The 23,867-nt window shown below is 44.4% G+C and overlaps 1 protein-coding gene across 4 annotated transcripts in view; it reads right to left on the bottom strand.

The window, feature by feature from the left end:
• Positions 1–19,336, bottom strand: part of ERI3 (ERI1 exoribonuclease family member 3) — a 129,229-nt gene extending 109,893 nt beyond the window's left edge. For 2 of the 4 annotated variants that reach the window (XM_021528341.4, XM_085586315.1), the window contains exons 1-2: positions 19,239–19,336; positions 9,532–9,806 (exon numbers count right to left, since the gene is read on the bottom strand). In XM_021528341.4, coding sequence (XP_021384016.2) covers positions 9,532–9,783 — 252 coding nt within the window. In that variant the 5' untranslated portion in view covers positions 9,784–9,806; positions 19,239–19,336. The remainder of the gene's footprint in view (positions 1–9,531; positions 9,807–19,238) is intronic. The other 2 variants (XM_021528361.4, XM_021528375.4) reach the window with 1 other exon arrangement.
• Positions 19,337–23,867: the final 4,531 nt, after the last annotated feature.

Here is a 23,867-nt window from a genome sequence, read left to right as displayed (position 1 = left end):
GGTTGAGCAGCAGCAAGGTAACTGTGGAATGGCTAGGGACTTTCTTCTAAGAGGGATTTGAAAAATTCTTAGTGGCATGTGAAAGCACTGCTATAAACCCAGCCTTTCCTTACCCAGTTGTGTTACAGGAAACTCCCTTCCCTTTAACACCGGAGCAGGGATGTATCAATTTAGCTGTCTTGATCTTCTTGCTAATAAAAGAAATGAACAAGCACAAGACTATACTTCCTAAACAATTTCCAGCCAAAGAAGAAAGCACCTGAAATTACTCTAATTCTCATAGAGGAATCTTTTTGCTTATCCTTTTTGCTTACCATTATAGAGAAAGAACAAAGTGCCCAGCAAGAGCTTCCCAGCTCTCAAAACCTTTTAATCCAGACACCTATGTACAAAGTGGACAAGGCACGCTTCAGGACACAGTTATATATTTGAGGAAGACCGTATGGCCTCTTCAGTTCAAAAACTACCAAAGAATAATTTATCCCTCACTCTAACCCCCATGTGAAGAAGTTTAATAAACACAAGAATAAAAGATGCCCATAAAAATCAGAGCTGACTGTTCAAAATGCAATAAAAACAAGCAGAGGCTGTTGAGGGAAACGAATTTTGTCTGATAAGGAAAAGCATGAAACTTCTCACCAAAAGAACCATTTACACCTTCAAAAAAGGTAAGGGCAGAAGAGGCAAGGGAGTGTCTGTGGAGGGACAGAGCTTCAGCACCAGCTCATTTTCTTCAGGGATGGTTTTCCCCCCTCCTCTTTAAAGAAAAAAAAGTCATTTTATGCACAAGGAGCTTATTTCTTAAACAAACACTCGTGTTTTTGATTTACACCACGGGCTGCTCCTAAATAATTTATGGCGGGTTAAATTTATTGCACAGCCCTGGCCGGCTGCAAATTCGAATTGCCAAATAATTAGATTTTAGGGCAATGCTTATAAATTATCCGCCGATTTGTCCGGACTTGTTTGTCAGTTGCTTTGTGCTTCGGGTCATCTTTGGCATTTCGCTGTTTGTGTTTTAATTGCTGATTTACACTTTGACAGATGAGAGTTGATGCCTCCAAGATCGGGGAGAGGGTGTGGGGGCGTTGAAGAGCAGAGAGAATCAGAGCTTTTAAAGCCTTGTGATTTTCTTTTTTTTTCCAAGGCAATTAAAATCGAAAAGGGACATAGTAAGGACAGCACTAGCCTAACAGATCTGCCTCTCCAGTTTCCATCCTCTGCCTTAATTATTATTTTAACTAAAGACATTTCCAAGTGAGCAGCCTTGCACTGGCCCTCAGGGGCAGTAACCAAGATGACCTCATAGGTCTTTTTCCCACTTCTAAATTTTTATTAAACTAACCAAAAGAAGTACCATAAAGGCAACACCTTTCCAGTGTGGAACAGCAGGACTTCTGCTGAATCAGGGCTATGCTGGCTTTCCAAAGGATGTCTGCCTGCACACACACCATGGAGCCTCTCAGTGCCTCAGTCCTGGATAAGTTACTCTGTGTACTGATTAAACCTATCAAAAGGTCTTTGAGGAATCAGCTGACCTCCAAATTTGTTTTTTTCCATCACTACTTAGCTTAAAATACATATAAGCACACACCTAACAATTTGATACATTTGAAAGTATTACTATATCCTACAAAAGCATGAAAGGAAATACACATCAAAAACAAAACACAAGAGGACTGGAAGGAATATGGGAAGATAATGAAACATTGGGATAAGATGACGTGAAGAAAAATTCTACTGCCTGACCATTGATTATCCAATGTTTCTTCTTCCCCCTGCTCTCAGGTGAATCACACTGCCTACCCCCAACACTCAGGCACTGAAGCCCCATGTCAAAGCCTGCATTTCCTCAAAGATAAATTTTGAGCTGCATTTTGGGTTCTGCACTGGCATCAAACGTGGCTCTTATTTCCCAGTGCTGCCTTACAACTCTGAGGGTGAGGGACCATTTCTCTTTCTTTAACAGAAGCTGAAATCCCCATCTAATCACATGCCTCCAGGAGCTTCAGCTTTAAAAGAGACATCTAGTCCATGCACCTGCCTGAGGGCAGCATCATCACCCCCTAAATAATTTCTGACTTTGTCTAGGCTGTTTTTACCGACTCCAATAAGAGAGACTCACATACTCCCCAGGCACTCACTCTATCCTCCTGTTTCATTAGTCTTATCATTGGAAAGTTTTTCCTAATGTCTAATCTGAATTTCCCTGTTGTTTAAATTCCTGACTGCTCTTCCTACCCACAGCAGACACAAGACAGAACATTGCCTTTCTCATTTTTGTAACAAAGACCTCATCTTACATACACCTCTCATCACTGCATTAAACACAACCCCAATGCCATCCAGACTGCACTCACAGCTGGTCACACTTACTGATTCTCTTATTCACTCTCTTGAAATAGTATCTTTTTCTTCTTCCAAAGAGTATAGAATACAAAGTGAAGTACTTGATCAGCTCAAGTGCCAACAAAAGGGGAATCCATGTCTCACAAATGACACTTTTCTCCTAAACTTACCACTGTGGTCCTTGGGAGGTTTTCATGCCTGCCATTGCGCCTGAAATCTTGACAGCAGGCTCACAACACTTGTCCTGCCATTCTTAACAAAACTTTCAGTAATCATTTCCTCCCAGGCTGGTTCCTACCTCTCACCACCAGCATCATCTCTCCCTGCCAAAACCCACTAAGCTATTTTGATCCTTCCAGCAGGACCCAGACATCAAGAATAAGGCAGAATCTCCCTCTTTTCACACGTGGGATGAGAAATATAGACCATTAGACATCAACACTTCAATGTGTTTCTTCAAGCACTATTGACATATATTTAACTACCCAGCACATCTCTACTGACACAGCCAGAAGCAATTTAAGCTTGACAGTTTGGGGGAAGTTTAGCACTCAGACCAAGTTAAAAACAGCACACATACACATTTCCAAGAATTACCTCTCCACTCCAAGATGGCAACTACACTATATCCTTTTCCACATCCACTCCTCTCTATGGTAGACAAACAGCCTGTGCAGTCCCTGTTGCAGAATTATCAGATCATTTCAAGTCCCAACCTCTTCACCTGATATTGAGCAGGACAAATGATCAATGTTCGCAACAACACTAAAACATCTGGGATGGGTAGAAAGGGCACATTAGTGCATGTAAATGAATACCCAGGGTTTTACAGACATCACAACTAGCTGCTGATGACAGCACATTTCTGTCTGACAGAGAGGAACTAAATAATGTTATGAAGAGTTATTTTGCCAGCTAACAAGTGCACAGACTAACAAAGACAACACAGGGATGACTGCAGAGCAAGCTTGACAGAAAGGGGGAAAAGCCCACAAGGTTTAGGCATGTCCCACGTCCTTCTCACTAAAAGAGCCGAGTTGCATTGCTTCTTTATCAGGAAGGTTTTATTCAAAGATAAGACAAGACCACTTTAACACAGCAAAGACTATTTCCCAGGAACCATAGCAGCCTGTAAAGCACCATCCCTAAGTAGCACTAGCTGGGCACCATGCCATGAAAGAATACTGCCTAGTTTTAAAACATTATGCTGGGAGCAATGCAAAATACATCCCGTACCTCAGAAGCTGCAAAAGAGCAGCAGGCACACACTGATCATCAACAACCATACAGGGCCATGCACATGGCAGGACAAGCACAGCAAATACAAACCTGGGACACTCATTCCCTTCACTTCAGAAATGCACATGATGGCAGTATTTCAAGGAGCACACGTAGCCCTCATCAGTGCCTTTATGGAGAGGCAAACAATGCAGCAGACTTGCACATTCCTGAGCTAGCCTGGATCTTTTCTTTTCAGGGTGACTGCCACTCAACTACTTTCTGCTGTAACAACAAGTCTACTTAACTTTGCAACTTGTCACCTAAACGATGTGTAATGTTTGCACAGCTAAGGATACAGTGTTCAAACAGCACAGGTGGGAAATTGCACACTGGGATGCATAACTGATGTGGGGTCTCCGCACACTGTGAGGGAAAGGGCAACATGACTGATTGCTTTAAAGTAGTCATCTCATCAGCCTGTCAATAACCAGCCAAAAGCTGAGCAGGTTAGGTCAGGTTAGGACTGCAGCCATTGGCCACCCGAGTGCTTGGTATTTTAGACTTGTTGCTATAATAATGCTGGGTTTATATCTTTAAATAAAAAATTGCTTTGATGATTTTTTTTTTCGTACATCAGAAGTCTTGCCTGGTGGTCTCATGGTTGTGCTCTCCAGGAGATTTGGGTTCAGTAACTGTTCATGTTCTCTAGCTCATCAGGTTTAAAATAAATACAGCTAATTCTGTTGCCTGAAGTCATAACCCACCCTGTCAGATTGATATGGGTCACAGCAAGGTTGTCCCCACTTACTGGGAGAATGAGGGAGGTCTCCAAGGCAAAGTGAGGCCAGGCCTGAGACACCAGGTGCAGTGTAACCTTCTAAAGATACAAGACCTAAAGAAGTTTGTTCAAAAATTCAATGCAAAGAGGAAAATCCATTTAAAAGGACTCTTATATGAACTGTTTCCTGCCACTCTAGGAATTCAAAGCATTCTGATGTAAGAACAATGGCATAATAGCCATAACTGGCAAAAGGGTTATAAATATATATATATATTTACTTACTTGTAGTAAAAAGGAAAAAAATTAAAGTCACTATGTTACATGCATTTTTAACAGCATTTCTCTAGAAACAACATTTTAAGAAGCTGAATTGAGACGTAGGTAATTAAAACTATACTCAAGCCTAAGATGCATGAACATAGGTAATTGCAGATTAATATTTCACTGTAATACTTAGGCTGAGTTAAAGTTGCCATGGGAAACAAACCTGAATTTCTTTATTTTTCAGTAACTCATGATCATCCTCAACAAAGGTTTTGGCAGGTGATTTCTAGTGCATTGAGCTTAACAGCCATACAAAAACAGTGCAAGAAGAAAGCTGCTAATGTGGGGATGTCTAGATAGAACAGGCAGGCACAGGTGCACTGCCTCTGGATTGTAACAATGTCTGTTACTGTGTAAGACACCTGCACTCCCATCCTGGCCTTCAGCTGGGATTGCCTTGATGCAGTCTCCACAGAAAACCATGTGGGAAGCACACAGAAGGCACCTTGCAGCCTGCTCCCCAGCGATCCCTCCATCACCTCCTCCTGCAGCAAGTTTGAGATTTCAAGAACATATTCCTCCTACAAAGTAGCTTCAGCTATGGCTCCCAAGGCAGCTTCCCTATCCTCTATCTAGTCACCCTACGCAGAGAGCTTGGCATCTGTTGATATGGCCTAAATTTGGTGGAAATCAACATCCATTCCCATTACAAAGTCAGTCTATAAATCACAGCAGCGCAGGAGCAGAGACACGCGACTCAGCTGTCCCTGCTGAGGTAACAAGATCACGGACAGAGCAGGACAGGCAGCTGTACAGATCATCACAGCCACTCCAGCTGTACCTGCCCAGGACTGTGAGCTGGGTGTGAGACGGATGATCTGATATAACCTTCTCCTGCATTTGTACGTAATATCATCTTACAGAAAGACTGGCTCTTATTTGTTAATATACTTTTGCCAATCACAATACATACTATGATCATCTAGATTTGTTTGAACACCTAAAAAATAAATTAGTAACTGAACATCTGCTTAGTCTGTGTCAATGTTTATGGTTTTACGTTGAAATGGTGAGTGATGTTTTATATTTATTACTATATCCAGTTTAATTTGACAGCAATTATAATTCAAAATTCTCCCAAAATAACAATCTAGATGCACACTAAACAGAGTTGAAGTATCTAAGATACACTAACAAAAATATCACAATATTTTTGCATTTTAAAAGTACTGTTTAGGAGGACACAGAAAACATTGTCTGTAAACAATTTATTCTGCTTCTAGTCACAAACTTCTTCAGCAAAAAGATATGAACATTTAATATTTCCCTTTACAGAGAGTTTGAAAGAGGCAAATTACTACTTCCCAAATGATTACCAATTTGAGTGAATCTGAGACAATGAACACCTGAAAAAACTGACATGAAAAAACGCAACTTTATCATTACCAAAAGCTCATTTAGCAGCTCAGCTAGTCCTACATCCAGTTCCTTCTACCAGGTCAGAGATCTGATGCTCTTCTACACTTCCAGGCATCCGACATACAGAGCTTGAATTTATTTGATTTTCATTTAAGCAGCTTTAATAGATTAGAGATAACATCATATATAGAAGGCTAATTTCAAATTCAGCTTTGAACAGATCTGATTTCTACCTTCAGACTTTTTATATTTAAAACAAATCATTTATTTTCATGCACTTGTCTGAAATTGAAGGCAAGATACTTGGCTTGGTGACTGAAAGAGGCACACCTTCTTACTTCATTAATAAAGGCAGGCACAGATCTGAGTCTGTGGAGCTGCATAACACAGTCATTGAAAGCACTGACCATCATAAACATAGGTGTCTGCAATGACGAAGGGACAAAAGAGCAAGACTCGCACTTATTAATGCATCTTCTCATGAAGCTAAAGCTCCATATGCATCCAGCTCTATAGGCTGACAGTGTATTAAAGCAGGTACTTATAAACTCTTACCAGACAGTAAAAGGAACAACTGAGAGCTGAAAAATGAAATACGCCACCATCATTCAGGGTCCACCGACCTCCACAAAATGACAGCTCCCAGCTGACCCCACTGGGCTTCGGATCACATTCCAAAGGCACAAGGTAAGCTTTAAAGAGATGCGAGAGGCCAGCCATAAACATCTCTTACTGGCAGCCTCTAATGACCTTTGGCTGGCTAAAACACTACATGACACAGACTGTGCAGTTAAAACCCCCCACACCTTCTTTTCTCTCTGGGATGGTCCCATTATTCATGCATACATCCAGAAAACCAATAAAGCTAAGCGGTTTCTATGTGTTTATAAACAAGCACTCTGATGGAGGGGCATATCCTCTGAAAGCAGTCAGAAGTCAGGGCTGCAAGGATGTTCCCATTCCTTTGTGGGTCTAGGGCAGGGAACATGAATGACCCATGATGCCTGACACAGGGTGAGTGGTAAAGCACAGGGCAGCAGCCACAAGGCACTCAGCCAGCAGTCTCAGCCACCGGAGCCACAGTGCAGATGGCTTCCCAGGGGAACCACTGTCCTTGACCCTCCTTGATCCCCATTACAGAGGCCATACCACGAGACCTCAGAGAGAGATCGGGCAATGTGAAAGGGAATGGAAATGAAGGGGTCTTCGGGCTCACAAATAAGCATGAAGGACTTCCCCAGGGATAAAGCCAGCAAAGCTGCCAGTTACAGAGGAGCACAAGTAAATACAACGGGAGGGGGGAGCAGATGTGGCAGTCGCACATCTAGTGTACATAAAAAGATAGCTCTTTCAGTAGTTTCTTGTAAGAAGCCAGAATATTTTGAAGAACAGTGAATGAGAAACAGTGAATGAAATGTGCTGTATGGTGGTAAGTGAACTCTTGCAAGATTTTTAGGCTGAACTGGCTAAACTTACAGCTGTGCCTATCCACTTAAAGTAACGTGGATCACAGCTTAGCTTAGCTCTGTATACACAGCCCTTGCATCAAATCCCACTGCACTTGAATTTCATTGTACCTAGGCAGATATTAAAATAAAAGCAAAAAAATCATCAGTATCACAGTGAACATCAGCACATGACCATTTCTAGCTCCCAGCTCTGACCTCAGCCCAAACCTCCAAAACCTGTCTATCAATCCTGCAGTGAAAGATCCTGTCACTAAAATTTTGCAGAAAACATCACTGAAATGCATGGCACAGTTTGCCCATCATGATATACAGCCTAACAGTGAAGAGAACAAAAGCCATGCTGGTCAACAAAGACATAAGAGGTAGGTAAGGGCATCAAATTAAGTCTCATTTTATAAACTTTCCAGATTTTGGCAGGCACCTTCAGCCTTTCCAGCTACATTGAGATCCATTTAGAAAAAGTAATTTCTTTATTTGTGAAATTAATTTGTTGGTGAGGATGTGAGGGACTGACAGCCCTTTCAACACATTATATGATGCCGACAGGCACTGAACACAACAGACTGGAAAAAAACAACACTGAAGAGCATCTCCACCTTAAAGGTGCTATCTCACCAATGAAATATATAGCAGATCTGCATTGGCCCACACCATTACTTTCCCTGGCAAGGACTTGGGGACAAAGCTCCTTAAAACACTAGTAATCATATTCCACTCATGCTCCTTTTTACTGCCAGCTGTAAACTAGCTCCACATGCATCATGGTTTTGCATCAAAATGTGCACAGACCAAGCCCATATCCAAAGGGACAAGGTAGATCCAATTTACAGCTTTGACAGGTCTGTGCACCCGAGGCGGAGCATGCGGGAAATAGACTGATATCTCACTTGGGGAGCGGTTAAGAGCCTGCTAGTAGAACTGGATGCAGAGCCACAACAGCCTCTCACAAAGAACCAGCAAAAGAGCAGGGAATTTGCTATCCATTCTTCAAGAAATACGAAGAACAGGCAGCACCTACCAAGGCACTACTGGGGAAAAGAGGAGTCAAGTTTGATCCCAACTTGCAGCAATCCTTTGTTAGGACAAGTGAAAGGGAACCACAGTGGCACTGGGAAATGCACCCACTGCATTGAGTCATTTCAGTAATGAGACACCATGCTGAAAACTGCTTAAGCCTTTCATATACTTGAAACAAAGCAAAAGGAAATTGTTGTGATCCGATGCAGGTCTTACTAACACATGCAGACCAATTACTTGGCAGAGGAGGTTGAGTCCACTTTAGACCCAGAAATTCTGTTTGTTTGCTACTAACCTAATATCAGGGTTTTTTTCCTTTTTAGTACTGTTTTCCAGTTAAAAACCAAGGCCCATCCTGATGACAACTGAGAATATCTTTACTAATCTGCTCTACAGTACTGTGGGAGAACTGTTTGCAGAAAAGTTCTGTACTTCATCTGGATCTCTGTATGTCTCAAGTGGTAGAGCACTGGAAGATCTCTCTGAAGCTGAATTCTTCTCATTACACTCCAGAGTTAAAACCCAGGAAATACAGCTGATCTTGCTGAAATTATCTACAAACTGCTTTTCTTCTCCACGTAGAAATACCATTATCTTGCACATATTCCCATCATTCAAAATATTCTTTTCCTAAAGCTGTTCACTACCAACAGTAGAATTTTTCCTTGCAGAATCAAATATGGCTGCTATCTATTAATGCAAGTTTCCAGCCAAAAACTTTTAGACCCTTCCATTTCAGACAAATGACAAGTATACATGACTTAAAGTTGTTTTCAGTAACACGTGAATTGTCACTTCCTTGATGGAAATCAGACTCCTTTATTCATTCCCACCAGTCCTGGCATTGCTCCTGAGACAGCAGGTGACTGGCAAGAGCCCTGAAGAACCAGCAACAGAAAGGAAGTGGGACAAACCAGAAAAAGTTAATGAGCCAGAACTGTTTTTTCCTTTTACCTCTCAGAGGAGCAGCAGCAACTTGCAAGGCAGTAATTAACAGGATTAACTATTTACCTGAGGATGAATCTGCGGTTTATCACATGTAGCCTCAAAATCCAGCACTAAGAAGTAGTGATATCTCTGTGGAGGGAAGGATGACATTGCTGCCATGGAAGCTCCAAAGCCGTGGGACGCCAGTTTCCTGCTTACGATGGAGTGGAACCCTTCGAGAACACCAGCTGGGAAGAGGAGGGACACAGCTTGTCTTGACCTTGAAAGTAAGTTTGGGGGAAACTTTGCTGCTCCAGTATGGAGAAGTGCTATCATTGAACATCCAGAGGCATCTGAAACTGAAGAGAGACTCATGTTACTCATGCACACATACATCTTATCTCTACTGCTATCTGTTTGTTGTCCTCCTCTGACAGGGATTCCCTTTGTGCTCCCCAGTGGAGGTTCCAGCATCACAAACATGAAATAACACAGTAACCTGCTCTAAGCACAACAGGTGACATTTGGATTGAGCTTAAGGTGTCCAGAATCACAGGCAACTGAAAATTAACCTCTGCAAACAATTCTAAATTAAGAACTATGAGATAAACAACAGTCATGGCTCCAGGCACCAGATGACACCCCACTGCTGAACCTCATTATAGCAGAAGAAAAAACCAACACAAACCAACTAAAACACAAAATATCCAAGTCCTGCTGAAATTTCTGAGGCCTTTTATCTGTTCATATACAATGCAGTTTCTGATACATGGTAAAAATCAAACAGAGCAGTGCACATACCAATACTACAACTTATCCAAGCAGCTTCACCCTGAAACATCTGCCAGTTGCACCAAAACATGGCACTTCCATTACAAATCCAGGTGGCTGGTGGCTGGAAAGCTCCTCCCCAAGAAAGTTCTTGTTTGCTTTGTATACAAGATTTCTCAGAGGTGTGATTTTAGTGCTACACTCCACTTCTAATTTCAGGTATTTCTCTCAGAGGAGGCTATCAGTTCAACTAATCAAATGCAGGGACTGCAGGAAGTGTAAAATGCAAGCAGAGCTCTATAGGCTATGGCCTTCCTCCCAAAGAAATACAAAAATCTTCTTAGCCATCACCTTCTGAAATTTTCATCTAACAAACTATTAAATAAATTACATTATCCATGTTGAGACTACCTGGATTTTGCCTCCTGCTACTTCTCTTCTAAAACTTTGCAGGAAAAAGTTGCCAGGATTGTCACTATGCAGGATGGGTCAGCCTCAGGGCTGTTAATAGATCTACAGGGCTGAGAATTCAAGACCAGTTCATGGTGTTACATGGTTGGGTGCAGGGACTGATAGCTAAACAAGCAAATTGCACCAACTCAGTCCTCTTGAAAAAGGGTAGGAATACCCCCTCTAATTGTGTATGCATATATATACATACACATCATGCTACGTAAGATATTTAAATCTATCCTCACGGCTAGTCCCACTGCTTGTGGAAGAATTCCATCGCTTGACATGCCACCCACCTTCCTTTTATGAGCATGGCTCCCCCCAACCTGTGCTGGCTTTTTGCTCTGCCATGAAGGGATGGAAGCACCCACCGTGAGATAAAGTGGCCACAGCAGAACGGGCACTTGCTGCTCATGAACAAAGTCACTGTTTGCACAAAAGACAGCATTTGCTCTTTCCCATCCGTTAGTCCGTCAGGTAAATAATGCACGTGCCAAAACACACACTTAATGAGGTAAATAATATGCCTTGAATAACAGTTAAATCTGTATTTACCTGCGAGACCAGAGAAACTCGGAAGGACCAGATTAGGAGATAATTGCAGCTAAGTAGGTTGTGTGCTTCGAGTAAACATGCATTTGGTAACCTTCCCTTTCCAAGCTTTTGAGTGAAAGGCAAAAATCAAAGTTGAAATGTTTAAGACCAAACCAGTCCTCACACTGCCAATTCTACAGCATATATGCATTGCCCCTGCCTCAAGGCTTTCATGTTTTGAAGGTGTTTGCTTTGTTAAAGCAGTGTGCTAGACAGCAGGTACCTCAAAAACTCAAAGCCCAAGTTGCAAAACCAAAAATGAAGAGCCCAACATGGCATTTATCTTAAAGGGCTTCAGTTCTACCTATTGCTTTTTCATCTTTAGCTTTGGCTGTCATTCATAAACACATTACAGCCAAAAAGAAGTCACTTATATTTTCTTTAACATGTGCCAGATAAAAGATTTTTAAGGTATATATGCTTTAAATCTTCTAAGTCTAAAGGCCCATCACAACAAATATCTCGCAGAATAAAGCAGCTTGTAAGTTAGTTGCAGGAAAACCTGGTCTTTAGCCTACTGCATCAAATAAAACACACAGTTGGAGAGGGGGAGGCAGACAGGCTTCAACCCCTATATCAAACACAGCAATAAAATGTGTATTATGCACCCACCCACAGCAAGATCTCTTCTCTAATGTATCTTAACTGGCAAGACCTGGGTATCTGACATGGACCCCATGAATCTTCAGGCTGGCTTGCACCACACACAGTGGTGCAGAGGTTTCCAAGCCACTGAATCCATGGCAAAGGTAAACCAGCCACCTTGGCAGGATTCAGGCACATCCCCACGCAGGCACAGCAGCACCATGCCAGACCCTGGCATGGCAGGTCAGGGTCACAAAAGTACCATGCAACATCCGTGGAGGAAATCATCAGCCACCATCTAGTGTCTGTTTACACTAACAGCTTCTGCAGTGGTCCACATCTAGCAGCAGGATCAGGCTCCCCATCCCAAAAGCAGCCTTCCTCCTCACTCTCCTGTGTAGTAGAGGGAGCAGTGCTCCGAACAAAGGTGCATGAGTGGGGTATTGCATGTGGATTTCCCTACACAGGCAGCATACAAACAAGGGTAACCCCACTGCAAACTCTGCACCTTCAGCCAAATGAAGTTTTAACGGTATGTTTACACAGCCACTGCTCTGGGTGCCCTGGGAAGACCTCGCATCATCTTCTTTGGCAAGGTCAGAGTGCCTCAGAGCACAAGATAGCTGGTGAGCAAACACACTTTATTAGATGTCATGTAAAGCATTTATAATGGCTATGACAATGCAAAGCACTAGTAATTATCCTGTACTTTTTTCCAAGAGAAAACGATGCAAGCAATGCAGCTTCAAAAATTAAAAACCCAGCTCTAGCCATATAAATCCACATGTTCAGTGATTCCATTTCCAAACCTACATAAAACACCATATATATATTTCTTATACACACAGGATCAGATTATAATCTCAGACAGTGCAAGCTGTCACATCTGGCAGTCAACCCTACTAGGTTAATATTTCATATCACACAGCTCAAATTCCTCACACAGATATGTATAAAATGTAATGGGACCATGAACTGAGGTTGGACCTCAGGAATTATTTTGACAGATTGTACACAGACCTAGGAAAATATGACAGCACTTTACATTTGCTACACCCAGTAAGATGGGAAATGGCCATATGTGGTGGGTTTCAGATGGAACATAGTTTGTGTTCTGTGCTTTCTAACACTGTGTGTCCCTTATGACAGTACTGGCTAAAATCAGCATCTATATTTTAAAAATAAATTAAGAAAAAAATGTTCTCTGGACATCAGCTGCAGGTACTAAGACAAGTTCAGGCTGACCACAGCTCTTGCTTCTTTAGCAGTCCAAGCACATGGCACTAAAGCACGACAGTTTGATCACCAGTAAGGAAGGAAAGCCAAGAGAAAAGCAAGTGTCAGCTGTAGCCATCAGCTTTGCCAGGGGCCCCACTGAGTGTGAAGCGGAGAATTTGCACTGGCGGCTGTTGCACGCCAGGCTTCCTGCTGGGAAAGTTGCTTAGGGACAACCAAAGCGGCAAGGAACAAGACAGGGAACTCCTGCCACGTGAAGAATGCTGGTGACAAGAGCCAGCAGGGCAGCCCAAAGCCACAGAGAGATGTGCACCACACAAGCTCCAGAGGAGTCAAATTCGTCAATGGCAGGACAAATTAGCCTACTAAGAACTTGAGCTCACTGATTCCTGGCACATAAGATAAATATGAACTTTTTACAACTACATCTAATTAAAATTAGTTTGCCTCTGAGCCCAAAATATTCCCTTTTACTTTCCAGCTTGATAAACTGAGTAGGGAAGGGGCAGGAAGACAACACCTAACTTCACATTGGTGGGGTGACCAAGAAATTAAATTTTATGAGAGCCTTCACTTACATATTAAATTACTTTGTTATGACAAGACAGCCCTCCACCATACTACAAAGCACGCAAACAAGAAACCCCCCACTAACCTAAAGCATAAGAGAAACTGAAATTAAAAAATAAAAGCAAGCAAGCTCTGGGAGTAAAATGCTTCAGTTTATTACTTGTGCAAAACCTGTGTAGGGGCAGCTGTGACTCCTGGCCTCCAACAGACAACTGAACTCAAGGCTAGAGCAACAAAAACCAATCAAAAATGTAAGTCAGGTTTGTCTATTTTATTGAATTACGGAGGGGAAAAAAGTTAGGGCAATAGAGATGCTTTCTGTAGAACAAAATTGCACACATTTAGCAACACCTGGAACACAGTATAACAAAAAAATGTAGGACTTCAATTTTGGTAGCTGTTCAAATGCATACTCAGAGGTCAAATGTGAGCCCATATTTCACTTGTGTGAAAATATAACTGAAGAACAATAGAGATAACTCAGGGTGTTTTTTAATCAACCTTAACCTAAACCCAAGTATTTCATTAGATGATCTACAGTACAAAAATGGCAGCACCTGGCTAGTCTGTGAGGCAGGAAACAAGAGACTATGAACAAGACCAGCTTATCCACTCTCACCACTCAAACTTGCAAAAAAAAATTCCAACCAACATAAAGTAAAACAAATAACAAAAGACAAAGCTTTTAGAACTGTTTAATAAAGTAACACAATTTTAGACAGGTAGATTTGCTTCTTTCTTTAATTTGTTAACCTCACAGTATCATCACTTGAACATGAGAACAGTACACTTCATGGCTGCACTCCCTTCATGTTTGGCTGGTTTTGTCTCCGGCACTGCTAGACAACCACGCCTGTGTTTTGGAAAATTTGTAATGTCATGGCACGTCTATATGCTGCCCCATCATCACTCTGCTCAGATACAACTTGGCATTCATCATTTTCTTTTTACAGTACTCCACAATCACACACAGGCTCTTCCCACTACAGATGAGGAGGTCCCTGTTCTCAAGAACTTACAGTCTAAAATTAGAAGCAATACAAGTGAGGGGAACAACAGAAAAGAATGAGGGGTACAGGAGGAGAGTTGGGCAACTGCTCATCTGGGAGAAACATGCATCTGGGTAGGTCAACTGAAAAAAAAAATTCACCCTATACAGGCAGTGGTTTCCCTCTGTATGGTCATTATGGAAGAGATAAGTGAACATGGAAAGGGCTGACTAAAGGATGGAGGGCTCTTGGGTTAAGGAAGGTCTCTCCCATTTCTTGAGCTCATTCTTGCCGCTGGGTTCCTTGGCTGATTTGTCAAAGGCACGACCACACATGTCAGAGCACCAGAATCTCTTCCATTGTGACATCACAGACGCGATGGCTTGTGAGATCACAATGTGCAAGGCCGAAGGCGCTGATTACTTAGGGAAGCACTTGCTGGAGCTATGGCACCCTACAAAGCTGGGAAACAAACACATCTCAGTTCACTTGACAACACAGCAAAACCCACATGAGACTCCACACCAGCAGGACACGAATTTGTCTGAACAGACCACCCAGAAGCCATCCCAAAGATGCACAGTACAATTCCACTCCAATTTTATTAGGCCACCTCTGCTAGGCAACCCACTTTCGTCAGCTCCTTGACTGGTCTCCTAAGACAGGCTTTGCTGTGTATTTTTAAACCTTCTCCAAGAGTAACTGCAGATGAGCAAACGGGTCTAAGCTGGAGTCTGAAGAAGTTCCACACAGCAAAGGACTGGTCACTTAGAAGAAACGTAGAGAAAGGAAAGAACAAAAATTAAAACAAAGAAGCAATAACAGGGACATATACAGCAAAAGCCAAAGAGGAAGAACAGATTTGCTATTAAGGAAAAGAACAGTTGCACAGGATCAGACCAAAAATCCTCTAGTCCAGTCTCCTGCCTCTGCCTGGGAGCCATAAGAAAATGCATCAGTGTGAAACTACACAAAATGAGGTTAACCAAGCCAACAGTTCTGGGAGGCCAAAAGGAGGCAGGCCTGTCCTTCCCTCTTAGTCTTATTCTCCTGCTGATTACGTTACACCAGTTCCAGAGCATGTCTGGCCCTTCTGTGAGCCGATTCAACCACAGCAACCTATAGAAGGACTAACATAGCCAGAATAAAACACAATTAAAACAGATAGTTTCTGGCTGGTTTAGTGAGACAAATTAGCTCAGAGACAGGCTGGATGAATACCAGAGCTCAAAGAAGAGGATGAGCCCACACTGGCAGAAGCAGGAATGAGATGAGCCACTGGGGCTGTTGGTCAGCTCAGCCACTCACCAAACCATGTACTCAGACAAGGACAGAGACACCTGGGATAACATGGCACTTTGCAGAGAATGGAGAAGTTATCTTGGCTCTAGCAGCACAGACACATTAAACTTGAATTCACAAAGCCCATCAGACCATCCTGCCTGGACCCTCATGTAATGCTGGCCCTAAAGTTTCCAATTCCTTAGTCAAACCCAAAGGCTTGAACATCTTTCAGAAAAGTTTCTGGCCTTGAATTGCAGCATGAAGAATGGAGGTTCCCCTCTACCTTCAGACAGCTCATTTCAATGGTCAATCCATTTGCTGTCAAAAAATAACACGTCTTAGTTTCATTCAAACTTTCCCAGCCCTGGTCTTTGAGATAAGTTTTGAAATTTATGGCACTTCAGTGCTCTCAATGCTCAGCACAGCTCCCAGTGCCAGGAGCTAGAGATTTGTAGCTACTACACATCTAGTCAGTAAAAGCTGCTATTGCACATTGGCCTAATTTAGTGGAAAGGAGACATAGTAGGCCACCCTTTGTTTAATGGTATCTGGCACACATAATTACTTTATTTTCATATACATGAATGCCACAGTTGTTCAAACCACTTATACAGCTGCACACCTTCGTTATCTGAAAAATGAAGATTAACACCTGAGAGTGCCAAATCAATCTCAGCCTGGATTCGGGGAAACAAGATTTGCATTGCTCAATACACTGGTAATTTTGATCTTCACAAATGTGCTCTAAAAGTGTTAAAAGGAAGCCCCATCAAAGCTCTGTCCTCGTACACTGGCAATGGCTCCAAGCAGGGTAGCAGCTACAGTGGGGCATGGTTTCCACACAACCCAGCCTCAACCCAGAAAAGCTGCCAAGGAAGATGCTGTCTCTAATATTCAACCACAGGAAAAAAAAAAAATTGTAACAAATACAGCTGAAATTTAAGAATTTTTTTTTTCATTAGAAGAGAAGTATCTTTACAACACATCTAGGGAGAACATTTCAGCTGGCCTCAGGTGAGCTGAGATCACTTCTCTTAGGGCAGGGAAATGGTTCAAATGGCCCCTAGCACAGCTAGCACCTCTGCTCTAGGTTATGTCTTGACCAGTTCTTCCCTTATTCCCCTGCTTGCTATGGCACCATACTGGTGTTTTAGCTCATCGCTACCAGAGTGAAACACCAGGAGTCCCAGCAGCACCATTTCTAGCAAATATACCTGCTTCAGATCCAAAACAGACTTGTGACAAAAGCAGAGTTGCTTACAGCCTTCCATGCTCTCCTATAAACCCAGGCACAGTGGGCAGTCCTGCACCATTTACCTGGATGTCACCATACCTGCACTCCACAGCCTTGGGGCCCTCCACTGCAGGTGGCCACAGGACTGACACAGAGACACGGTGAAATGCATATACTTCACACATTTAAGCATCTTCCAGAACTCTATTTCCAAAATTTAAGGAGGTTAAAAAGAAAATAAAATCAAGGCCTACCGAAGTTAACAGAATCAAAACAAGATAAGCACCAAACCAGCTGTAATCAGGCCCTCTAAAGAAAGCAAACTGAAGCATCTCTTAAGTGCAGAACAGAAACTTTAGGCCCTATCAGTGTTTATTCAATCCAAGGTCTTCTTTATTTAGCATCCGGAATATAGGCATTTTTAAAAAGGCTTTAATAACTTTCTTCTTTTGGACTTTGGTACCACTCAAATCTGTTTAGACACACTAACTTTACCAAAAAAAAAAAAAAAAAAAAAAAAAATCAAACCACACACACTATTCATGTAGCGCAACCCAAAGTTTGAGACGAACAAGAATGTATAAAAGGGCCATAAGGCCACTCTTTGAAAGAAAGCAAACATTTAGCCCACATTGTAAATTAATGTGAAAATCCAGTTGCAAAGAGCAGAATTCAGTGCTTCAAAATGGAAACAAAAATATCTGAAATAAAAAACACCATCTGAAATCAAATTTCCCAAGCCTACACAGTGGGGACTAACCAATTAGACTTTAAACATACTACTGTATTTCAGTATAACTCATTCTTGGACAAAAGTTCAGATGCCAACTTTAATATCAAGCTATCTGAGACGCTACAATGTTGCAAAAAGACACTACAGGACAAAATCTATTCAAAGTTACCATTAGAAAGAAATCAGATAAAATCCTCAAACAGCTGTTAACAGCATCTGATGGGACAAGTGCTTTGGAGATGTACCTTTCTGGAGCCCTGTATACCTCATCCTTCCTGAGACACAGTGCAAGCATTAACATATTAAAAAAGTTGCTGGTCCCCTTGCATCACAGCTGAAAGAGTATCATCAAGAGTTTAGACTAAATAGCAGCTGCCAATCCACCATCTCTGGAACCAAAAGCTCAATAAAGAAACTAGATAAGTAAAGAAGTAGCAAAACAAATGTCACACTTATTAGCAAACAGGCCAGCAATGACTACGTAAATCCACCAGACACAGGACTTGCAAAAGACAGAACATAAGCAGTAAATGACAACACCTCTTCATACATCTCAGTTTGTAAGAAACACCTGTAACAGCATAGCAGCAAGAAGAGAAAAGGAGAAGAAATTCCTACTGCCACTGAAGAAACAAGCAAACAGACTGTACTCCTAAGCTTTCTCAAGTTTACTTCACTCTCCAGATCTGAGACAGGTGAACAGTTCAAGCCCACAGTGTAAAAAATATATTAAAACAAAACAAAAAAACCCCTCCTACTCCCTCATTCCCTCCACCTATGAACCTCCAAATCCCAAAACATTAAAAAACCCCTTGCTGCTGCTGCTGCCTCCAGCTCAGCCCGTGCCCACTCCCCGGGCAGACGGGCTGTTTTCCATTCCTCAAGCCCTGAAAGCGACTGATCGGGCTGCAGCCGGGACCTGGGGGGCTGCTGCCACAGCCAGCCCCCAGAGCTCCCCTCGGGGCCGCCCCGGGGCGCGGAGGGCCCGGCAGCCCCGGCGTCGAGCGGGCGAGGCGCGGCCCCCCGCGCCCTCCTCTCGGGCCGGGGCCGCCCCCGGTCCTCACCGGCACCCCCGCCTCGCCCGGCCCGGCCCGGCCCGGCCCGGCCCGCGGCCCCACGCCCCCGGTTCGAGCCCCGCCGCCGGGCCGCGGCCCCGCTCCGCGCCGGGCCTTTCCCCCCGCCCCGGGCCACGGCGGCCCCGCGTCTCCGCCAGGCCTGCGGGGCCCCCGCGCCCGCCGGGCCCCGCAGGGCCGGGCCGAGGCGCCGCCCGCCTCCCGCACCACCCCCGCGGTGGAGCCGCCCCGGGCCGGCCGGGCCGGGCCCCGCGCCCCGCACTCCGCACCACGAGTGCCCGGCACCGCCACTCACCGCCCGCACTCTGACCCCCGACCCCGCGCTGAGCGGCAGCGCCGCCGCCCAACCGCAGCGCCGCCCGCCGCCGCCGGGGGCGGGGCTTCCGACCCGCCGCGCCCCCTCGCGCAGCCGCGCGCCTCGCGCCGCCCCGCGGGGCACGCTGGGGGTCGTAGTTCTCTCCGGCCGGCCCCGCCGCGTGGCCGCGCCTCGACGCCGCGCCGGGTCCCCGGGCGCTGAGGCCCACCCCCGTGCCCGCCGGAATATCTCCTCTCCCCGCAGACCGACTTCTCGTCTGCCCCGGGGCCACCATTTACCCGCCTTGTGTCCTCAAAGGCCATCCCACCGTGTCGCCAGGACACCTCCTCCAACTCCTGCTGCCTCCGCGCTTCTGTGTTCACTCGTCCCTCTTAGCCGAAACCTGTGTCTGAACCGTACCCGGTCTTTTCTTGACACCCCTGAGCTGTGGCACCTCCTCCCCACTCACACGGCTGGCACCCTGAGCCAGGATGTATCAGATCTCGCTGGCTGTCACACTGCAAGGGCTCTGAGCCCCATCCCTGCCAGCTGTGCAGGAACAGCCGGGAGGTCATGCATTGTCCCTCTCTGGAGATGAAATGAACAGGGCTTATGCCTTTATTTATGTTCAGCTCTTTATTAAAAAGATCAGCTGGGCAGGGAGCTCGACACGGAGCTCACCCCCGCTGTTGTGGCTTTCCCGGTAGCCAAAGGGTGAGAAGGCTGCAGAGTCTGTCCCTGAAGTCTTTGTGGCACACTGGTAGCAGGAGGTGAAGAGGTGTCCAGTCTGTATCTGAAGTCCTCTCTCCTCCTGGCTCACTGGTAGCCAAAGGGTGAGGAGATGTGCAGAGCCTGTTCCTGAAGTCCAGCAGCAGCTATCCCTCTCCTTCCCTCCTGGTAACACCAGGAAGAGCTGCTTCTTTGTTCCTGCTTCCCACAGCCCAGTCCAGTCCTCTGTAAGCTATGGTGACAGGTCAAACATTGACTATGGATGTGGTTCCCTTTTCCCTAACCAGCACACCCGTCCAGCCCCCTCCATTGTTCATAACAGAGACATGCAAGACACACCTGGAAGCGTTCCTCTGTCACCTCCCCTGGTGACCCTGCCTTGGCAAGGGAATTGGACTAGATGATCTCCAGGGATCCCTTCCAACCCCAACAATTCTGTGATTCTCTGAGCTTACCTGCAATGATACCTAATCTTTAGCCTACTGATGCATCCATAACTCTTGGAATCTCAGCTGCGATGACAAGTGTTCTAGCTGGGGCCATTCCCTGCTATTCATTGCTTCCTTCCCTGCTTCTCACCTTAACTCACACCTCCATACTTCAAGCCAGCAGCTCCTTTGCACACCCCTGATACTCCTCATATGTGTGATGAACAAACTCAGAGCACTGAGCCATGCAAATAGGACTGTGAAGGATTCTAGAGGCCACCTTACCCACCCTTTGCCTGCAGGCAGGAGCAATCCTACATGTCATCTTGCTCTCCTCTTCAAATCATTCCTTAAACCTTTCTCTGGCTCCATGTCTTAAAATACTGGACAAAGATAAGTACCAGAGTGCAGAGATCACTGACTGATGCTCCATGCAAAGAGGGCTGGCTGCCTGACTGAATCTGCCTGGTTCTCCTGCCTTTGAGTTGCTGGCTCTTCAGGCAGGATTTATCCTTTCCTCTGTTTGTATGAGGCCTTGAACTTGAGAGGCCTGAACTATGAAAGTATCATGTCAGAACTATAAAAATACCAACAGCAAACCATTTAATAATAGTAAGGGTTCCTTTAAGCCCTCTTAGATTTGGCATCTCTCAGCTTCCCACCCACATAAGCAAGGATAATGTGAAATTTTACTTCTAAGCTTAGCTATGTTGCTGTGATTTGTCAAGTCGTTGGTGACTGACGTATGATTTGCAAGGAGCCCAGGATACTGAATTGAAGGCCTTTGCACTGTGGTGTTCCTTAAGCAATCTGTCCCTGGTCCTCCCTTAGCAGGGATGGAAATCGGCTGAAATTACACTGCAGTCCCAAAGCTTGAAATTTAGGGCTCACAGCCTGCCTGTGTTTCTAAAAGGATGAAAGAGAAGAGGCCTTTCCTCTGCTGACCTGTACATCTTGCAGGAAAAAGTAATTCCTTGGTCTAGACAAACAATGAATGGCTCAGAGATGTGTGCGTATCCTTTTTTCATCAGCCAAGCCTCGTTCTGTGTCCCAGGTTTCCCAGGCAGTACAGCAGGTGGATTTCCTCCTGCCCAGTTCTTTGGGGAAAAATCCCTTTTCCCAGTTGAGTTATCTGCAGCACCCAGCGCCATACCTTGGCTTCTGCCAGCCTTCATGACCCTTGTGAGATCCATACAAGTTGTCCACCAAAAACTGCAGGACAGCAATGAGATTCCCTTCAGCAACTGCACTTTCAGAGGTCTTTTTTTTTTCTGGCACAACTATCAGCACCCAAATCAGTTCAAAGAGAGCAGTGTTTTATGAAATATTGTCACTGTTTCTGTATTGTTCATGTCTGAGCCTGTCTTACACCTCAAATGAACACTGTAGGCCACTGAAAATGTCACCTACAGATTAATCTGGCTCACTCCAGGCTTCTGGAAAAATAAATGAGGGTGATCAATAGATATCCTGTGGCGTGCCCTTCAATGCACATGGCCCCTGTAGCATCCTCATTGGGAACAGCTCCCGTCCCTAGGGGACTCTGCCAGGAAAGACAGTCAATTGCCATGGGGCCCTAGGCAAGGAATGCTGACAAACTGGGTCATGCAGGTGGGGAACAGTGGTCAAAAGGGCTGATAGTTGCTCATTAGGGCCACCTTATTTATTCCAGGTAGCACAGCCCATGTCAGTCCCGTGACCCCATTGCCTCAGGACCGGCTCTACCCAAGCGCAAGCGAGCGAGTTTCAGGAGTCACTCTGGTGTCTTAATTGCTTGCCCTACTTTACAGATTTTGAGATGGCTAGAAGAAGCCCACAGGAAATAGGGTCCATGCTGTGGCAGTGTCTCCTCTGTCTGAATTTACATGAAAGACTCTCTTCAAACCTTGGGTGGAAATCAGCTCAGATTCCAGCTGTGACTTTCTCTCCTATGGCTGGATCCCTCTGCTGCTGCCAGCAGATGCAGCAACCTGGTCTACAGTTACCTGAAGTTTCATTTGTTTTAAAGCCCCAATAGTTTCTTAGCAAAGCATCATTTCATTCAGCACAGATGTTAAGCTACCACTGGGCTGATGGATGGAAAGAGCTTGATTAGAAAGTAGCAAACCAGTGGGGCAGGGCAAGGCAGAAAATACAGAATAAACCTCACTGGCCCCATGTGACAGCTGCAAGGGATCATCTGTGAAGACAGGGCTGAGCTTATCCTAACCCAAGATCAACTATCATGTCTCTGCCTGATGCTGGGTCAGCACAGAGAAGGAGAGACATTCCCCAGCTCTTCTCCCACTGCCTCCTAAGGTCCATGGAGCACAGCTCCTTTTAAAGCAATAGGATTTTACATTATTATGGCACAAAGAGACATCAGATCATTTTAAAGGCAACTCTGTTAATACTGTTCAGCTGCTTATGCTGAGTGAAACTTTTAAATGTCTTATAATACACATGACAAGTAGTTTTGTATCACTGTTTTCTACTTAACAAGTTAATAACGTGCCAACCCAAATCCTTCAGTTACTAACGCCACCGGTGGGACTCATTAACCAACGTGAGTACATATTTAAGGGAATACTAATATTCACAATGTACATTTTTATATTCATGTTGTCATTCTTGAAACCACAGCTCAGTTCATGTATTCTGTTGAAACATTTGTTTGCAGAGGATTTCTCTCTCCCTTTTCCTCTAAACACAGAGACTATCACTGGGGTATCATTCTGGTGAATGATATTAATGACAGCCTGTCATCATGGAAAGCTATTTCTAGCTGTCAATTAAAGGGTGTTTTGAAAGAAAGCAGCTCATTCAAACCCCGTGGGAGCAAGTGTGTCTCATTGTCTGACAGTGACCCCCTTGATGAATTTGGGAGCAACAGCAGTTCTGTGGGGCTAAGAGCTTTGCAGATGCAGCACAGGGCTCTTGGATGACAATGACAGGATATTTTAAAGGTGCTGATGTCCTCAGCAAAGAAAAGGCAAAAGAGTATTTCAGATGATAAAAACAATCCACAGTTAGGAGTACTGGTCAGGAAAGAAGTCCCAGGGATACTGAACCATTCTCCTCCATCTTGTAATACAATTTCCTATCCAACATCCAATTTGTCAGCCTCCGTCTTCAAATATGTCTTTTTACTTGCCCATGCTAACCCAAGTAGAAGGCTTCTTCAGCATTTCTCTACCTGATAGATGGAAAAATCTCTAATTCCCAGACAAAATGTAATTATAGCTAGTTTACTCTAATTTATTCTGGAAAAATGATCCTTTGATTTAGCTTGTTGGTTTCTTCCCCTTTCCTGGTGTATTCATAGGCAGCTGTCAGATCCCAGCCATTTTTGCCATCCTTGCTTTGGTGGCCTAAACAAGCCATTTTTTCTCATGCCTCCTTAGTATCTTATCTTTCCATTTCCCACTCCATCTTAGTAGACCTCCTCTGCACCTGCTTCAGTTTCA

Source organism: Lonchura striata, chromosome 8, assembly GCF_050655825.1.
Source record: "Lonchura striata isolate lonStrDom1 chromosome 8, ASM5065582v1, whole genome shotgun sequence".
NCBI classification, from domain to species: domain Eukaryota; kingdom Metazoa; phylum Chordata; class Aves; order Passeriformes; family Estrildidae; genus Lonchura; species Lonchura striata.
Note: the sequence above shows the minus strand (reverse complement) of the source record. Positions and strands in the feature narration are given on the sequence as shown.